The sequence below is a fragment of the Alosa pseudoharengus genome, unplaced genomic scaffold (genome assembly GCF_046254945.1).
Source record: "Alosa pseudoharengus isolate Yale_2024_CS ecotype anadromous, Long Island Sound unplaced genomic scaffold, YU_APseudo_1.1 YU_APseudo_1.1_scf_6, whole genome shotgun sequence".
Classification (NCBI taxonomy): domain Eukaryota; kingdom Metazoa; phylum Chordata; class Actinopteri; order Clupeiformes; family Clupeidae; genus Alosa; species Alosa pseudoharengus.
Window position 1 is genome coordinate 39,333,134 of NW_027468848.1, and position 18,460 is coordinate 39,351,593.

An 18,460-nucleotide genomic window follows, 5' to 3' on the forward strand; every position below is an offset into this window, starting at 1 on the left:
TCCTCAAAGCTCTGGATGCTGGTCAGGGCTCCAGGGACCACGGCTGGAACTGCTCATCTTCACTGCTCCATTGACCAATCAGACAGTGTCAAGGTCATCATGTGACCAGAGGCATCGGAGAAAATGTGATGCTTCCTCAGTCTAATTACCCCCCGAGTTACACCTAAAACTAGCCAAACTGTCAGTGAGCGGAGGGGAACAGCATGCTAAGCAGCCAATCAGAGCAGATGAGCCAAATGATGGAATCCAGTCGCAGCTCCAACGCTGTGGGTTGGGCGATGAATGGAGAATGACAAAATGTTTCTGATTGCTCTCCCTCTCAGACTCAATCTCTCCTCACTCTTTCCTCTCACGAGGATTGTGTCCTATAGCTTTCCATCCTCTCATCTCTCACCCTCTCCCATTCCTCTTCTTCGTGTGACTGAACACAACCAATCTCTGGCAATATCACAAGCTAATCCACCTCTGAGGACGGCGCACATTGAGCTGTGTCTCTTTTTACTCAGCTTCATTCAGCTACTCACATCGTCATCCAAGAATTAACAAGGTCTATCTGACATGTCCACAGATTTTATTTTTTTTGCATCAAATAATATGAAATAATATGAGGTAGTGCAAAATAATGAAATATTAATTATAAAATCATATAAAATAATATGAAAATGGATTTCACAGAATGGTGATTATTGGATTTTGGACTCTCAATCACATTTTTTCCTCCAAAGTGCACTTGGACCGTGTTCATATTTAGCTGATGACATTTCATCATTGTTTCTTGCACAGCAAATGACTGCTTAAATAGTTAAGTGCTTCCATTTCCTGACTCATATTTTACTGTAGGCTAACTACCCCAGCATGCCTGGAGACAGGAAGAGAAACTAACCTTGCAGCGATGTAAAGGGTCCGGTTCAAAGTAACGATCAGTTGAATGTCCAGTTTATGTCGTTGTGTGTTGTTTTTGCCAGGTTTATGGCCCACAAATGCAGGATATTGCTTTGTATCTAAAAATAACAAGAGGACAGTCAAATATCAGTATTTTAAAAAGAGAATGACAAAGGAAAGCAAACAGCTTATGCCTCACATGATGTTAGATTACATCAGCTCACTGGAAAAGGTTGATTTTGACAGGCATTGAAAAAAGAATCAGTAAATGAAATGAGCATGACGCATATATGTTTTCACACATTCATCTAAGTCATATTGAATACTGTCTTGCACAGAGAAGCCTCAGAGCTGTGACAGAAAATAGAAAGGATTACCCTTTGATGTGGGAAAGTCAATTTGAAATACCATTTTAAGTTCATTTTTACTGTGCTTCCCTGAGCACCAAATTACATTTCAAATTCCAGAAGCAGAGGGCCCGTGTGTGTGTGTGTGTGTGTGTGTGTGTGTGTGTGTGTGTGTGTGGGAAAAGAGCTGAGGAAGAGAGACGGCAAGAGGAGACGAGGGAGAGAGCGAGACGGGAACGAGAGATGAAAGCATAAGGAGAGCATAGTGGAGAGCACTAAAGAGAGGGAGGAGGCATAAGAGCCAAAGAAGGGGAAAAAGAGATGAGGAACAACACAATTAGAAATAAGGCAGGAGTGTAAGGTATGATGTACACTATATGAACTTGAGATGGAGAGGAAGGTCTGAGAAAACAATAAAGTGACATGGACTCCATGGAAATTGTAGGAGTGTTTTACTTTATAGGCCCCTAGGTCCTGGGACTACTGTAGGAGTGTGTATTAGTATGTTTACACTAATACAGTATCTATGTCTCTGTGTGCATGGCTAGATTATGACATATGGACTACTGATGAGTGAGCCAGCGAGTGAGTGAGTGAGTGAGTGAGTGAGTGAGTGAGTGAGTGAGTGAGTGGGTGAGTGGGTGAGTGAGTGAGTGAGTGAGTGAGTGGGTGAGTGGGTGAGTGGGTGAGTGAGTGTGTGTGTGAATGAGTGAGTGAGTGAGTGAGTGAGTGTGTGTGTGTGTGTGTGAGTGAGTGAGTGAGTGAGTGAGTGTGTGAGTGGGTGAGTGTGTAAGTGAGTGAGTGAGTGAGTGTGTGAGTGTGTGAGTGAGTGAGTGAGTGAGTGTACTCACAGTTGCCATGTGAAATACTGATAGGCTCGCTGTCCTCAGGGAAGCCGGCTCCCGCCACCTGCAGAAGGGTGAGGGACAGCAGCCAGGCCTCCGACCTCATGGTGGCGCTGTAGGCTCCGTGACTACTTCTCTACTTCTACCTGTTCAAAAGACACACAAGCACACACGCACGTTATTAATCCCATCTACTTTCTGTCATGCCTCCCTTTCACAGATCTGACTCCAGCAGGCTTCAGCATCCTGAAGAGAAATTGCTGAATAGAGCTCAGAGCTCACAGTCCTGCCTTGCAAGCAAAAACCAGCTAATTGGATTAGTGCTGGTAATATGCGCCAGTGATCGATAACCAGAGATGAAAACAGACCTGTTGTTCCTAACCTGCACAGGGCCAGATCGTCTTGTAAACTCTAAATGGGGACCTGTTATCGAACCACCTAATGAAAGGGGAAACTATGTTGGGAATGAATCATGTAGCGGTCACCGCGACAATCTCCGAGACCCTCAGATGGAGAACCTCGTTTGCCAACTAGATTTATAGCAGCCCCTGACTGTGCTGATGTTTTCATTCTCCACCGACATTTCTGGAGCATTGTAGCAACAAATTACGCCCACAAATCACAGCGGACAATCAGTGCAGTGCTAATGCAATCAGCTATGAGTGTTTAAGTCCAGTTTAGCTCAATTATTCTTTCGACTTCATCCTGAACTGAGCAACCCTGCTAGCTTATTGCGTAGCTTCATGCGAATGTTCCCCCCACTCTGTTTATCCCCACCTCTACACAACACTGGCTGAGCCATCTCCACATGGCTGTGCCAACACATACAGGATGGGGGGCAGGGGGGAGAGGCAGGAGGAGAGGCTGGCCGGAGAAAAAAATCAGCAAGAGAGAGAGAACAGACAAAGAAAGACACACTGAAAAAGTGTATGAAGGAAAAACAGAGCCAGATAACGAGAGAGAGAGAGAGAGAGCGAGCCAGATAACGAGAGGGGGAGAGAGAGAGAGAGAGAGAGAGAGAGAGAGAGAGGAGGGGTCTTCCCATGTAGTTGTGATTCCCATTCAGAGGGGAATGAAAACACTATTCATGGCCAGATTCACCAGAAGGCAGAGGCCACGAATAAAGCTCCAAGGAAACAGCCTTGATGGAAAATGGCCCACATTCCAGCTTCCTAGGTGCACCACTTCCACACACATACACACACACACACACACACACACACACACACACACACACACACACACACACACACACACACACACACACACACACACACACACACACACACACACACACACACACACACACACACACACATCCAGCAAATCTGCCTGTTCATTTTCTACCTGAACAACACACACACACATGTGTTAGGAACGCACTGGTTCTTGGACTGTTGCATACATCTGAAATGTAATAGTTTGATGAAAACAGGAGCTGCATATTGAGGCGGGCGGAGTGGAGTGGAGTGGAGTGGAGTGGAGTGGGGGCTGTTGTGGGGTGATGTACGAGCGCAGCAGCATGGAGGCTGGCTGGGATTGTTTGTTCCAGGGGCAGGACTGCTGAGGAGCTGATTGATGACCTGGCTTGGCAAGCAGACATGCGACATCTCCTCTGGGGACAGGCAGTTCACTGTAAATACAGCCCTGGCTAGGAGAGACAGCGGGCCAGGGCCGCACTTGACAATGAGATGACAGAGTTGTGTCCAATGTCACAGGGTTTTACTTGGAAGAAAAAGCCCAACTCTTTAGCCAAACATTGTTACGTTGTTAGGGAGCTGGAATTTGTGCACACAAGTAGTTTCGATCACATGACATCAACTGTCAAACTTCGTTACATATAATTTCACTATGTTCTCAGATATTGTAGATAATAAGTCGTCTTTTTGAGGAGAGGCAGTATTCTTTTAAATAGCTTTGCCTAGTGCTGTCAATGAGATGGTGATGGGGAACTATTAAACAGAAGGCCTTCAGGAAAAAGGAAAACACTATCCTCTCTCACTGGCTACGACCAGGAAACTAAGCCAGAGGCAACGTGTTAATCATTAAACATGCGCAAACCTGTGAGACATTAATGATTACCAGCAGGATGTTCATGAAGAAACTAACAACCTGACACCCCCCAACCACATAACACATTGACAGACAGAGAGAGAGAGAGAGAGAGAGAGCGCGAGAGAGAAAAATGGTGTCTGAAACTTTGAGGTTAAGACATGATGAAACTCATCACCACCCATACTGATGTTCATATTGGCAAAACATGCTTAGGAGTCTTGTGGCCCTATTAGACGCAAAACAACTAGGAGCTAAGAGCTAATCTGAGCAAAGCACAGTGACGGCTAATGGGTTGGGACAAGGGGCAGGAGCTCAATTAGCTGACCACAAACACTCTGTCTCCATCCTTCTCTCTTCACTTGTGCCGGCCCTCTGCAGGGAGGTGGTATGGAGCCCCGTGAGAGGCCGAGGCAGACAGTCAGGCCGGCTGGAGCTGCTGGACATTGACAGGCCAATCATTTAGTCAGCTCCCAGTGGCTCCCCCCAGCCTGGCAAACCCACACACACACTCTCGCCACAGAGGTGAGAAAACACAAGGAAAAGAGATAGATGGAGCGTGTGTGTGTGTGTGTGTAGACAATAGGGAGAAGGAGTTAAGCACACATATCTGCGTGGGAGTTTAGCTGCTAAACGCAATTAAAACTAAACTCCTAAAGAGATTTATTGGGAATCCAGTGCGTGGCCTGTAGTTCCCATGGCAGGTCTCTCAGAGGGGCGCTCCTTATCAGCCATCTCCTTGGCTTGCTCATGTCCTATTGTCGCTCTTCACTCGCAGAGTCCAAAAGTCCAAAAATAGCAGCCTACCGATCTCTCACAACAACTGCCCTCTGTCAGAGTCCAGTGCTCTCACAAACTACAAATACCCTTCACAGAGTACAGCTATTTCAATTTCGAATGGAGAATAGACTTGATAATGTGCCGTTCTCTAACAGGGTACAACTTGCTAGGAGTGCACTCAGTCTCATTCTCCCAGAGTATAATAGCAATATGTTGGCAAGTTTTTCTACTAAGTATAGGCTATGTAATGGTGCTCCAAAGTCCCAGTACCTCTCTCTCTCTCTCTTTCTCTTGTTACAGAAGCCCTAGATAATGTTTTCTGCAGGACAATTAACAGTAGTGGGAGAAAATAGCGATGAGGTGCAGGAGGAGGTACAGTAATATCAGCCCCAACTAATACATAGCCCAGGTGACAGGCAGAATCAGAAATACTTCAATGCCACACTATATCCAATTACAATACGCTTGTTCTCAATGTCACTGCTGCTGTGCCTTTCTCCTGAACAGCTGTATCTCACAATAACATTTCTGTTTCTCCGTCTTCCCTCTCTTCTCTAGGCCCTCGTCTTTTATTTCCATAACAGAGGCGTACGGTGAGCTGGGAGATGAAAGTGCTGCTTATGGTCTTCGTCTGCACAATCACTTCTGAAGGCCTCCAAATGCCGCACGAGGGATCGGCTCCCAACAAAAAGAATGAGGTCACACATTTAAATATCATAACCTTTCCCAGAGCTGTCAATCATGATGCGACACAACTTAATCAGGCCTGGCCTGGTGGGTAGCTCTGTGATGGAGCGGCCATTCCAATCCTTGATGATAAGATGGAGAGCGGGCAGCCATTGTGCGATGCCTCCCTTTGCTCTGCATATCAATCTTGCATTCCAATTGCTCCCGCACGAATCATCTGCTATATTTAATTAAAAATGGAATATGAAATCTGCAGGCAGACACTGGTCTCTGCTAGCCAGAAAACCATTACCGCCATTATCTGAGTCCCTGGGCATTAGCAGTCATAGGCTCATATTAAACAGTGTTACATTTAAAAACTGTAGATTCATTTACATGGCTAGCACAGAAATAATTAGACAAAAATGGGCTCCTGTCTTCATGCATCTCAATTTTTTTACCAATACAAATATCAGCAAACCTATGCAAATAAACTGCCACAAATACGCTGTTCCACCTAGACCTACACTCTGGAGTGAACAGCTGTAAGGATGCATTAAAATAAAAAAAGCTCTGACAGATTTGAAGCAGAAACATATAGCCAGAAACATATAGGAGATACTACAACTATCTAAGTGGGACTGTCCAGTGATTCTATGTCTGTAAAGCTGCAACCTGATGCATTTTTAACATCAACATTACAACATGATGCATCTTAAACATTAACATTACAACCTGATGCATCTTTAACAAGTGGGCATTATATTATGAGGCAGTTTCTCAAATGCAAAAGTGATGGGAGATAGAAATGAAATGAACAAAACATATGCAAGGGAACTTCAAAGACACACATTCTAGCCTGACAAGGCTGCTGCACTGACATGTAACATCAACACTAAAAGCAGACATTCCAATTGAGTGGAGTGTCTGAATGTTGCGTTCTACTAAAGTGGTTTTAGGTGCAGAACCAGGGGCTTGACTGATCATGAGATTCTACCCTGCTCTCTCTGGGCCCATCATGCACAATACCAGCTAAAGGGGGAACGTTTCTACAACATTACAGCTGATCAGATTCCCTAGATATTCACACAATGTCTATCACACTTTAATGTTTTTTCATGCTACAAATGATCAAAATGTCTATGGAGCTAAATAAATGACATTGTTTAAGAATGTATATATCATATATATCATGAATATCATGCAAACAACCTGAGGACGCTGTATGTGAAACGCGTTGTTCGCTCTAAATAAAATCGAGTAAAAGTCAACAGTGTGCGGTAGAGCGATCTTATTTTTGCTATATATCTCTATGTGTGTGTGTGTGTGTGTGTGTGTGTGTGTGTGTGTGTGTGTGTGTGTGTGCCATGATGAACATGGGGAACATGAGTAAAATGATTACAAATGTGTTGGCCAAATGTGTTTGCCTCCTGGGTTTACAGGATATATTTGCTTCAAAATAATTTTGCACACCTACCAAAAACTGGCAGTAGTCCATACTGCAATAACTACATGGAAATGCTACAACAACCTTTTTGAATGCAACATTGTTAGCTGGGATATGGCTGTACTATGGACCCATTTTGCCTATCATTCTCTTTTGATCAGGATGGTTAGCGCAGTGGCGTCAGTCTTTCTGCCATGTAAATGCCAAGGGAACTACAGTAAATGCCACTTGATGACCAAATTGCTTGATTGAGTGAAAGCCTTCATATGGAACAACTCTTCAGCATGGCTGCTTGCCATTAAAGCTTACATCTGTTCTCAGAAGAGAAAATCACCCTTTCATGACATCAGGCACATAATGGGGTGTGACCTTGAGGAGTTAAGAGAATGATCAAAACAAAACCTGACTATAGATTCAATGAACCTAATTCATAATGTTAGCCAAACTGCTGAAAAGAACATTAGAATCTGCAGTGCTAAATGTGATATAGTAATAATTCCGACACCGTACCTTTGGAATTGGCAGTAGTGAGCTACATTGTCAGGCTTGGCACTGTGTAATCTTACTACAGTGTGAGTCAACATGCACGTCATCTGATCCTCAGCAACCAACCACTCTTTGAGGAAGTACTATCTGCTTGTGAACCAAAGCACCTCTAATGTTACTGTCTACATTACAAGAATCTCCCCCCCCACACACACACACACACTTCTATAAAGCTATACAGACAATAAAGCATTTCACATGTCAAAAGAGGAAATCATTTCATTTAGGTCTCGTCCTAAAAATGTCGATTTCCATTATTGTTAGGTTATTTTTGTCAACATGATAGCAATTCACATGATTACATTTCACTATGAGTTTGTCCGATATGAACGGAAGCACTTTTCTACTTGGCTATGTTTATGAGTCGAATCAGCAATGGCCTCACACACACGCACACCAGCAGTCACAACACCTCCGCCTACGAGGCAGCTTGCGGGCCATGGCTGGGGCAATCTGCTCTAAACGAGCATAGCACTAATCTGTTGATGGACCTGGGCTAAGCAGCACAGAGACAAAATGCCTCTGGCATCATCCCTTTCAGCAATACAATATGTACTGTATACAACAGTGAAAAAGCTTTCCACATCTGAAGCTTAGGTTTTATTTTGATATTGTCAGTCTGGACATGAACTGCATCTACTGCATGGCGGGATAAGCACTGCAAGTCCCAAATTCTTTTCCACCGTGTTAGCGGTCTGTCTCCTTGTGTCTACATAAATGCAATGAAACTCTAGCGAACAGATGAAAATCGTCTTCCCTGCCAGGCAAATTAATAATGCATCTCAAAGCCAATATTGTAGTAAGTGCCGTCTGAGGCAAACAGCGATTGAAGGTCTAACACGAGTCCTGGAGATCCCAAACCGGCTTAAAGAACTCCAGAGACGGCCCGCTCATTTGACCACGTGGTCTGGTCTGGTGCTTGGCCCTAATTGGATGTCATGCTCATAGGACTCAGGGCCATATTTGCAGAGACGTAAACGACAGCTTCGATCCTCTGCCACCAGCTATGGAGGCCTCCAGCACAGAAATCATTAACCAAAACTCTGTAGTGGCCAGCAAAAATCGGTAGAATTATATACAGTGGGATATCTCTGGAGGGGAATGATGTATATTTCAGTACACTGAATTTATTTTAGAAAACAAATCAAAAGTGGCGGGAGAGTAAAAGCATACCCTACATGCTGTCTAATGCATGAATTGTTGTTTGGTCTCATACATATTCTTATCTGTAGGTATGCCGTGTGTATTTCCCCATTTAGTGAGCCATCAAGACAAATACATAATTTCCACCTACACTGAGGAAGTGAAACACACCCTGCTCACACCCTTATGGGTGCTAACTAACTTATCTGCTATAGCACCAGCAGGCTATGGGGAAAAAATGGCTTATTTTGGAAAATATTTTGCCACTGAGCATTGTATAGTCATACAAAGAGTGTAGATGTAGGGCACTTCGCCATTCAACACAAAAAATATTCCAATTTAAACTACTTCTCACAATGTTCATGCCATGCAGGAGTGGATTGACCTTTAAGTGGATGCCTGGATCCTATTTTCTCTGCTAGTCCTCACACAAATGCAAATGATCCATGTACACGTTCTAGGCAATTATCAATTCACTAGGCTAGGAAGAAATAGCCACTTTCACCACAAATAGAACAGACAGACAGAACATCAACCATCCTCTGTTAGTGGTTAGTCAAGCACACAGGTTCTAAAGTACAGCTATACACACTCTTTGAAAAAGGCAGCAGGCTGTCACACTCAATTCAACTGTCATTTCAAATGGGGTACACCCAGTGGGATGCCTAATTTCATAAAATAGCCATACCCCCATAAAAGCTTTCTTCAAAGGAATAAATGTTTTGCTTCAGCATAATGTTTTTCTTCAAGGGGTTGCAGTGTTACTCCAATACTATTATTAGTGTTCACTAATATACTGCATCTCACTAGTATATTAAACATTTTCAAGATGATGGCTAGGGAGATGTTTACATATTTACAAACTATGTCACAAATTTACATTTACAAAATTGTGGTTTTATTGATATGTTTATGTGCCGTTAATATATACCTGCCACATAGTGTTTCACTACACCATGAGCTTGCAGTGAGACTGTATGCCACATGTTTGCCACAGTATACCATGGTGTCAGGCACGTTCAATACTCCTATATCCCGGCATGCCATCACCTCAGAGCACAGCTTCAGATGCCGCAGATTCTTGGGGCTCTCAGCTGACAGCTGTGGGCCCTTTGTTTTCAACGCCACGAGTGAGGGCACGCCAGCGAAGTGACAGAGACGGAGAATGACAAACACTTCACCATTCACAAAGAGAATTCCATTTACAAGCTCAAATTCCAGCAGTTTATTTGAAACATTTGGCTAGGGCTTGCCACACCTTCGCCTGTTATAAATCAAGCCATGTGTGAGGCTCTATAGACCTTTCACAGAGGAGAGGGCTGGGCACAAAAATGAACGCAGGACCAAAGAGCCAGAGAGGTTTCTTTGTGAAACAGTCCCAGATATTCCATTAAAATGCACACCTGTGGTATATTTTAAAAGATAATTTTAAAGTGCATTTAGCATAAGCAGTAAGATTATCTCTGAATAGACCCTAATAGGAATAGGGTGGGTACTGTTTGTCTGTGAATTACTGAACTCTAGGGCTCTCCTCAAAAGAGAAGCAAAAGAACCCTGTATTTTCTAGCATTATAGCAGTTTGCCATTTCATATCTGGCATAATAACCACCTTCCCCAGGTTCAATCACTGTCTCACTAACCCCGTACCTCCCAAAAAACCAATCATGGCCTGATGAACTCCCCCGTGCTCTGCTGATGAGGATGTACCCTGGTGCAAAAGTGACTCCGGCTCCACAGGCGACACAATAGCATGCATGATTGCACTGAGAGAGCCTCCTCGACAAGGTAATTGTAAAAGTAACTATGCATGACGCTAATTATGCATGCTATTGACTAGAGTTACACCACACAACACAACCCTCCCTTCCGTATCGTGTGAAAGCTCAGTCTGTGTATCAGCGCTAGTTTCGATACATAAGCAGCTCATCTCTCCATTGAGACAATGTGCATGCTAGTTCCAAAACCATGCCGGGCAACTTTATCAAGCTTTGTCTATGTACAGTAAGTGGACAAGTATCAAATTGTGTAATTGCCTAATTTACAATAGATTTTTGAGCGCGTAAATTATATATATAAAAAATATGACACATCTAAAGCTGAAGTTGAGAATTGAAATAAGGACTTGTTATTGGTACCTAGGGGGAAACTATGGAAACAAAGCAGCCCCCTTTCCTGCAGCCTAAACTAAATGTGTTGTTCTACCCCCCCACCCCCGGATGACCCGCCCTGATAGACTCCTCTTTTTCTGGAGGCCCATCTCATATATCTCCTCCCCCTTGGCTGCTCCACGCAGGAACAGATGACGGTTGTTCAATATCTAATTTTCTTTCCTGTGTCAGAAGACATTTTTGATTACCGTGCCCTTATATCACTGATGTCGTGCAATTCCTCTAATGGAAATGTTTCATTAATTTCGTCAGCAACCCCATAGATCACCTTGTATCAAATTTTCCTGGTGGCAACAGGGTGCCTGTTGTCTTGTACTCATTCAAGAACAAAGCAACGCATCAGCGCTATTATACTTGACTAGGCCTGCCGGTGTGAAGCCTGTTTGTTGCCACAGATTAATTACAAGCATCTTTTCAAGTTAGCAATTTATTTATCTACAGCAGTGATTTCATTTTCCACATGACCAAATCTTACTTCACTTGAGCGGCTGACGCTTAAGACTGAGAAAAACAAACAAATATGTTGTTCAGCTCCCTCACTGAAGCGACAACCTCTTGTCACTTTTGTCACTTTCCAATTTCAAACAGAAATATCATCATACCATTCTGAGATGAACAGAATAGAAAATAGATTATGAGTCTCGAGTTATGGCAAAGAAAACTCTAAATATAACTGCCTTGCCTAGAGTAAAGAAATCTCAGAATTTAAGAGGCTGGACAGGCCTTTCTATAGTTGCTTAGGGCTATGGTGCCCTTCCATGAACAGTTCCACGGATTCAAATGAAATTATAAAAAAAAACTGTCAGTTAGGCACTACTGTGACTGCCTCCCAGGAAGATTACAGTTCTCTTCCATTACAGACGTGCCTGCCGAAAAATAAACATCAGGGATAAAGAGCTTAGGAAGGACTCCGTAAACTCTACCATGATAGGCTAGTAGCAGTTTTGACTTTTCTTTGGGGGAAGCACTCAGAAAATATCACTGAAGGAAACAATAAGCATCTTAAAATTCTGTTTACTCGGGTAGAGGTATTAGACTTCAGCCGTCTACACCTTGAGCTACAGTATCTCTAAATAATTCTTATCAGAGGGGTTTTCCTCCTCCTTGAAATATATTTGAAATTGCTACCACATTTTATGGTAAAATGCTTCTCTGCCACTAAATATGATAATATAAATAAATGAAAATACATTATCAGAGCATTTACATTTAAACTTGCTGACAGCATTCAAGTCAAATGACTACTCACAGTTATAGTTATATTGGCAAAGCAGCCATTGTTCTAAAAACATTTAGGTGTTAAACTGTTTCCTTGGCAACAGAGAAGTCATCTTAAATTTCAGCCATCCTCCTACCCCACCCTCTCATGGATGTGTCACAAAACAGCATTATGGTGGGGTTGGGGATAAGAAACATGAAATTCATTTCCAGAATAAATTGTTTTTGCCTGTAGAAAACTCACCATCTCATCTCTGAATAGACCGCAACCAAGAGCGGCCTTGCCATTAACATTTCATTTCAATTCCCGCCTGTCGTCGCAATTTATCTTTGCTGTCTGAATGCAGAGTCCTCTATCTCAGCCTTGGAGATAAGCGACTGGGCCCGACTGGTCTCACTCAGACACTGTATCCACGCGGATGCGTTCAACCTTGGTGAACCCCCTCGGCCCGCACTGTGCCGTTTAAGTCAATACAGTCGAAATGGCTTCCATCTGTTTGTTTCTCGTTCTTTCTCCCTCTCTTTCACTATCCATGTTTTAGGGGTTGTCATGCCGCTTAAATCCTCAGGAAAATTTGATTAACGAGTTAGCTAAATAATGTAAATCAACTTAATGGAATTGAGGAGTCAGTGACAATCTCTTTGAGGCTCATTGGTTTCAGATATCCACTCAACTAATGAGTGAGGCCAAGGAGCATCAGCTGCTATCCATTGCCTCTCTGCTATTGGAAAAGACGGCATCCCTCCCTTTATTCCTCCCTCCCTGTCTTTCTGTGAGCCTCTGGGGTAATTCCCCACCCTCCCCCTAAAACCCACCATCTTTCACCACTAAACCACCGGCTAGCTTAATCCACGGATGATTCCAGCATCCAGGAATGGAGATAGAGCAATTACTCTCTAGCTAGTGAGCAACAATGAAATCTGTCTGCTTTGCGGTTGGTGTCAGTCGGTGCGACTTAAGCAGTTAAGCCTGCTCATCCTACTCTTAACCCATTCAACTGTTTGTGCATTTAAACAGCATCTTTTAAAACAAAGGCAACAATGCAAAAGCACAGAGGCAGTCAGACAGGCACACAGGAATGGATCACATCTGGCCTAGTTTTCACATCCTATCTTGAGGCACAGTTGGGCTTTGAATACTCTCACTGTCTATACATATCTTTCGATAGCTGTTAGGTCCATATGACACAGAGCCAAAATGGGCAGTTTGTTGTCACTCCAAATGCAGGTAATCTAAACCAGTTTTCCAGTGACTGCTTGGAATACAATGTTTCTAAGAAGGGAAGATATCTCCCTTCTTAGAAAGACTGATCCCACTTGTGCTATAAGAAATGCCAGTGAACTGCAATGTACACAGTCTGAGTATGACTGAACACCGTAAACATTGCCATCATTACCAGCTTCTTTTACCCAGCAGCGAGGAAGGCTGAAATGTAGGGAATCAGGCTGTCTTCAGGCAAATTTAAATAAAGAATAGAAATAAATAAATAAATACATAAATAAATGAATAAATAAATAAACTGTGTACAGTATACAACATTTCAGGTAAATCCTCCTTGGAGTGGCTCATTGAAAGGATTAGCTGGAAGCTGTGCTCCCGAGGACTGCAGATATGGCTCTATCTGGATGGAGCAGAGCCCCCCTCCAGCACGCACTGCAAATCAAAGCAGTTCCCCTCCACTTGACTCCATGCGATTAGGGCCACCTCCACAAAGGCTGAATGCATTAGCATTTTCAATTTAGGAAACGGCTACAACCACTACCACCATCCCAAACCAGCTTTATCGCGGAGTGGGATGAGGCACTGTCTCGAATTCTCAGAGCCTCCCGATCGCAATGTTTCCCTCCTACGGAAAGCCACTTCCTTCAAAAAACAAAGCACAGCTTGCTAAGGTCTGGAAGTAGGGGGTTACTCACTGGCAACCCCCACCCCCCACCCCCCAGGCTCTAACCTGCTTTCTGTTGCATGGCAAAGCAGCCAGCAGCACAGTATATCGCTGTAGGACGCCGGAAGGAAGCCTATCTGTGTTGCTCAACTGGTACAATATGACGACATTGGTCGTGTAATATCCTATGGAGTCAGGCGCTAGCATCCCACTGGGAGCTCATCAACTGAAGCAACACAGGCACGGCCGGTAGAGGAGCCTGTAGGGGGACTACATTTGGAAATGCAGAGCAAAATTCAGCAGAAGCTGAGGAGAATTACTCAGCCTCCGTGGCAATACATATACACGGGGTGTGTGTGTGTGTGTGTGTGTGTGTGTGTGTGTGTGTGTGTGTACGTGTGCACAAGTATGTGTGTGTGCACACATACACATGTGGAAGAAGGGGGTGGGGAAAGGGTTAAAGGAGTCATTGTGCTGGCTGGCCAGATTAACTATTTAAAAAAGGTGACGTGACGTCCACAAGGCGTCCACTCCCGGCCCTCCTCCTCCTCCTCCTCCTCCAGCACCACGTGCTTCTCTGGCTAATCAAGGGCTGACATAAGCTCATTGGCGGCGGTTCCGCGGTGCACTCACACTGGCGGCCCAAGGGAGGCAAAGTGTAATGGAATACGGGGAGCACAGCACAGCACAGCGCAGCAGAGCACAGCACAGCACAGAGCAGCACAGCACAGCACAGCACAGCACAGCACAGCACAGCACAGCACAGCACAGCACAGCACAGCACAGAGCAGCACAGCACAGCACAGCACAGCACAGCACAGCACAGCACAGAGCAGCACAGCACAGCACAGCACAGCACAGCACAGAGCAGCACAGCACAGCACAGCACAGCACAGAGCAGCACAGCACAGCACAGCACAGAGCAGCACAGCACAGCACAGCACAGCACAGCACAGCACAGCACAGAGCAGCACAGCACAGCACAGCACAGCACAGCACAGCACAGAGCAGCACAGCACAGCACAGCACAGCACAGCACAGCACAGCACAGCACAGCACAGCACAGAGCAGCGCAGCACAGCACTGCCATGGCGCAGTAATGACACAGAAGGGCCCACAGAAGCCAGCGGGCCCCTCAGCAGCCCAGTACAGCACCGCACCGCCGCGTCGCCAGCGGCAACAAAAACAAAGCCCGCAAGAACAAAGGAGACTACCGTCCCACAAAAGTATACATGCAACACACATGCAGACGCACAAACACACAAACACACATGCGCACTCCTACTTACTGCGACTCCTCTACATCCATTTCCCCAATGGGCCACAGCAGCACAACTGAAAGCGCACCACAGGGGGAAGGAACATGTCCTGATCATTTCACTTCCCTTGGAATGGATTCACTTAGGGGACCATCTCTTACGGGTTGTGGCCATATCAGAATAAATTCTGTGACTCCAGGAAGGAGCTCAGGGTGCAAGCTACCCACGAGCTGTAGGTGGGGAGGGGGGGGGGGGCGCGCCTAAGAACTCCCCACATCCGTCTCCGCTCCCCCAGAAGATGAGGACCCCCCAGAGTGCCATGAGATTTACAGACCTGCTTCAGAGTGGCTGATTTCAGCGTCTCTCCGGGGCCTTCTTTGCCATGGCTCTCTATGTAGGGTAGGCAGCCCTAGTCAGCCAACAGGAAATGAATCAGCACCCAATTACAATGGAGACCGCACAGATCTCACAGATCTCCTTAATTACAATCAGAGGGACGGCGACACACAGAATACATGGTTTATCTATAGATCCACTACACAATCATAATTCACGGCAAATTGAAATACTTATTTTCTGGATTTGTTTTAAACAATTCTGTATGGTTCATTGCAGAAGTTAAATGCTCAACAGTCTAAGCTTATACAGCACATAATGTTATTATGATGATGGATGGATCTCACCATGACAGAATGAACGATGCTGTGTATCTTGAGATAATTCATCATCCGAGACATTAAAGAGAGACTCACTGCAGCTATTCAGGCTTTGACATTGCTTACAGAGAAAAATGTGGATGAAAAAGCAGCTCCAGTCATTAAAAGGATTACAGTCAATATCCTTATAAGGTCTTCATTAGGATATCCAATACAGGAGGACTATTAGCATGTTGTGGTTAGAAGAAGGAAGGAAGGGGCTGAAAGATTAAAAAAAAAACTGCCTCACAGTTTCTCCTTTATCACTTCATGAACAAAAGTGAAAAACAATTACTTCAGCTTTCCCCAGCTCATAATACTATCTTTATAAAGCTGTTATTGAGCAGTCGCAAAGTTACAAAACAAATTATTTTTAAAAAAGCTACCAACCGCCGTGGACAAGCTGTGGCAGTGGATGACCCATGGCTATTAATACCAACGTGTCCTTGGAAGCGGTTTTATAGCAGTTTGTGGCATTTGCATGTTTACAGCCTCTCTGATAAATGAGAATTCAGTAAGAGGCCGGCTGCCTGATGGGAGTAATCTCATTCACATATGCACGAGCCTTAGGAAGGTCAGTACACAGTAGCCTGCGCCGGGCGCTCGTAATGGAAAGCATATGTGCCCAGAGTTCGCTGAAATACGAGAATGCATTTAGAAACAGAAGCACCTGATACTGAGGTCACTGATTCACGATGGGATGATGATCCAACTACGGCAAAGTGCACTGATTCTGCTCTTGGGCCATAAAACACACATTGAAACTAAACACACTCTGGCCCGGGACATTTCCATACAAAAAAGAAATACTTACATAATTGTCCTCCCTGTTTGACCCTTTTATCTCTAAGTGGGTTTTCAAGCTAAAAGCAAACTTCTTCTATCACCAAAGCGTAACATTTCAAAAGCAAGATAAATGATAGATGGAGACACACAAGGCCCAAGGTCCTGGGATGTCTGGGCCTCATTAAGGCATTGATAAAACGATAGCTCAAACTCATGAGCTGAATTTATAGCACCCAGGGTCTGCATTTGCATTGGGGCATACATCCCTTACTTGAAGAAGCTGACACGCATCATAAACATGGTAACAGGCAAATGAATACTCCTATTGTAAAATACAGATTTTTCTTCCTTCATTTGTTAATTGAAATAACCTCATTAGCATCTCCCCACCATGCAGTGAGGCCCAGTAAATCAGCCTGTAAATCCTCACAGGGAATGTGCAGGAGCCATTTAACTTCCAGCCAACCGCAAATAGAGTCGCATAATCACTCCTTGCACGCCTGCAAATGCTGTGATCTCATAGGAGCCCTAATGGCCATAGCCAAATCTGGATGGAAAAAATGGAAAATGATGTGACGATTGTTGTGATGATTCATGGCCGTTAACAGGGTTGAAGATGAAGTTTACATTTTAAGATATTCTTTTCCCACTTTAGAAAACCACTCCTCCCAGAGAGAGGGATGAGGCTTTTCGGCTCATAAAATTGTTATGTGTTGGAATTAGCCAGGTATAAATCACACATGACCTGAGAGCAGTTATGTCCCAGCGCTCCTCCGTTGCCTCTCTGAGTGCTCTAGAATGACATCTCTCTAATTACTTCAAAAACATTATCCACGCAAAAACATAAAACGTTAATAGGAGGAAAATCAATGACAAGTGTGTTAAAGACCCACTACTGCCAAAGAATCCATGATTCAAGAGAAATACCGACCTCTTTCATTCACCCCTCCCTTCCAAGAAGCAGCAGAAGATAGAGCCGCTGAATCAATAGAGCGTTCCCATAGCTGGGCCTTGGTCTGCCTAGCGCAGGCAAGAGCTTTACTGTCCATCAACCGAGGTGAGCGGTGGAATCGCACATGGGAGGCTTTTTTAGCAGCGGCTCATCTTTCTTTCACACGGACAAAGCAGCAACAACAAAGTAACAGAAAGAGGGAGAAGAGAAAGGAGCGGGGCTGGAGAGAAGGCTGAAACAGCCGCCCTGCGCACAAAGCCAAGCGAGCGGACTCAGTGTTGCGAGCGAGAGGGACGGGGTGAGCGGGACATGAAAGGCCGCTTCGCACTCGGCTGCTCATGTGGGTCAGCGGTAACTTGTTGGGGGCCGGAGACTGGGGGGGGATTCGCTCCCGCGGTCTGCAAAAGGACTCCCCGGCTCTTCCCAGCCAGAGCTTTGTTTGGGGGAGAGAGGAGCGCTCTTTCCCAGTGCCCCCACTCCACAAGCTCTCCCTCCTCCTCCTCCTCCTCCTCCCCTGGCCCTCTGTTTGAGGGCCTGCCACCACGTGATGGAGAATGACTCCTTTGTGGGGATCCAGATACAAATGCAGACACACACACACACACACACGCACGCACATATATATACATATACAAAAGGCCCCTCCAGGACCACCAATTAGCCAAGCCCCATGGGGTGACATGGTGGTTGAATAGAGAGGGACCTTAAACCAGCCTCCTCAAAACACCCACCCACACCCTCCAAAAGTTTCACATTCAATCATTCCTCTACGTACAAGAGAGAAAGAA

General features: G+C 44.8%; 1 protein-coding gene across 4 annotated transcripts in view; it reads right to left on the minus strand.

The window, feature by feature from the left end:
• Window positions 1-18,460, minus strand: part of sema6a (sema domain, transmembrane domain (TM), and cytoplasmic domain, (semaphorin) 6A) — a 70,913-nt gene that overhangs the window by 39,753 nt on the left and 12,700 nt on the right. For all 4 annotated transcript variants that reach the window (XM_076271210.1, XM_076271211.1, XM_076271209.1 and 1 more), the window contains exons 2-3: window positions 2,081-2,220; window positions 884-1,001 (exon numbers count right to left, since the gene is read on the minus strand). In XM_076271210.1, the coding sequence (XP_076127325.1) occupies window positions 884-1,001; window positions 2,081-2,180 (218 nt within the window). In that variant the 5' untranslated portion in view covers window positions 2,181-2,220. The remainder of the gene's footprint in view (window positions 1-883; window positions 1,002-2,080; window positions 2,221-18,460) is intronic.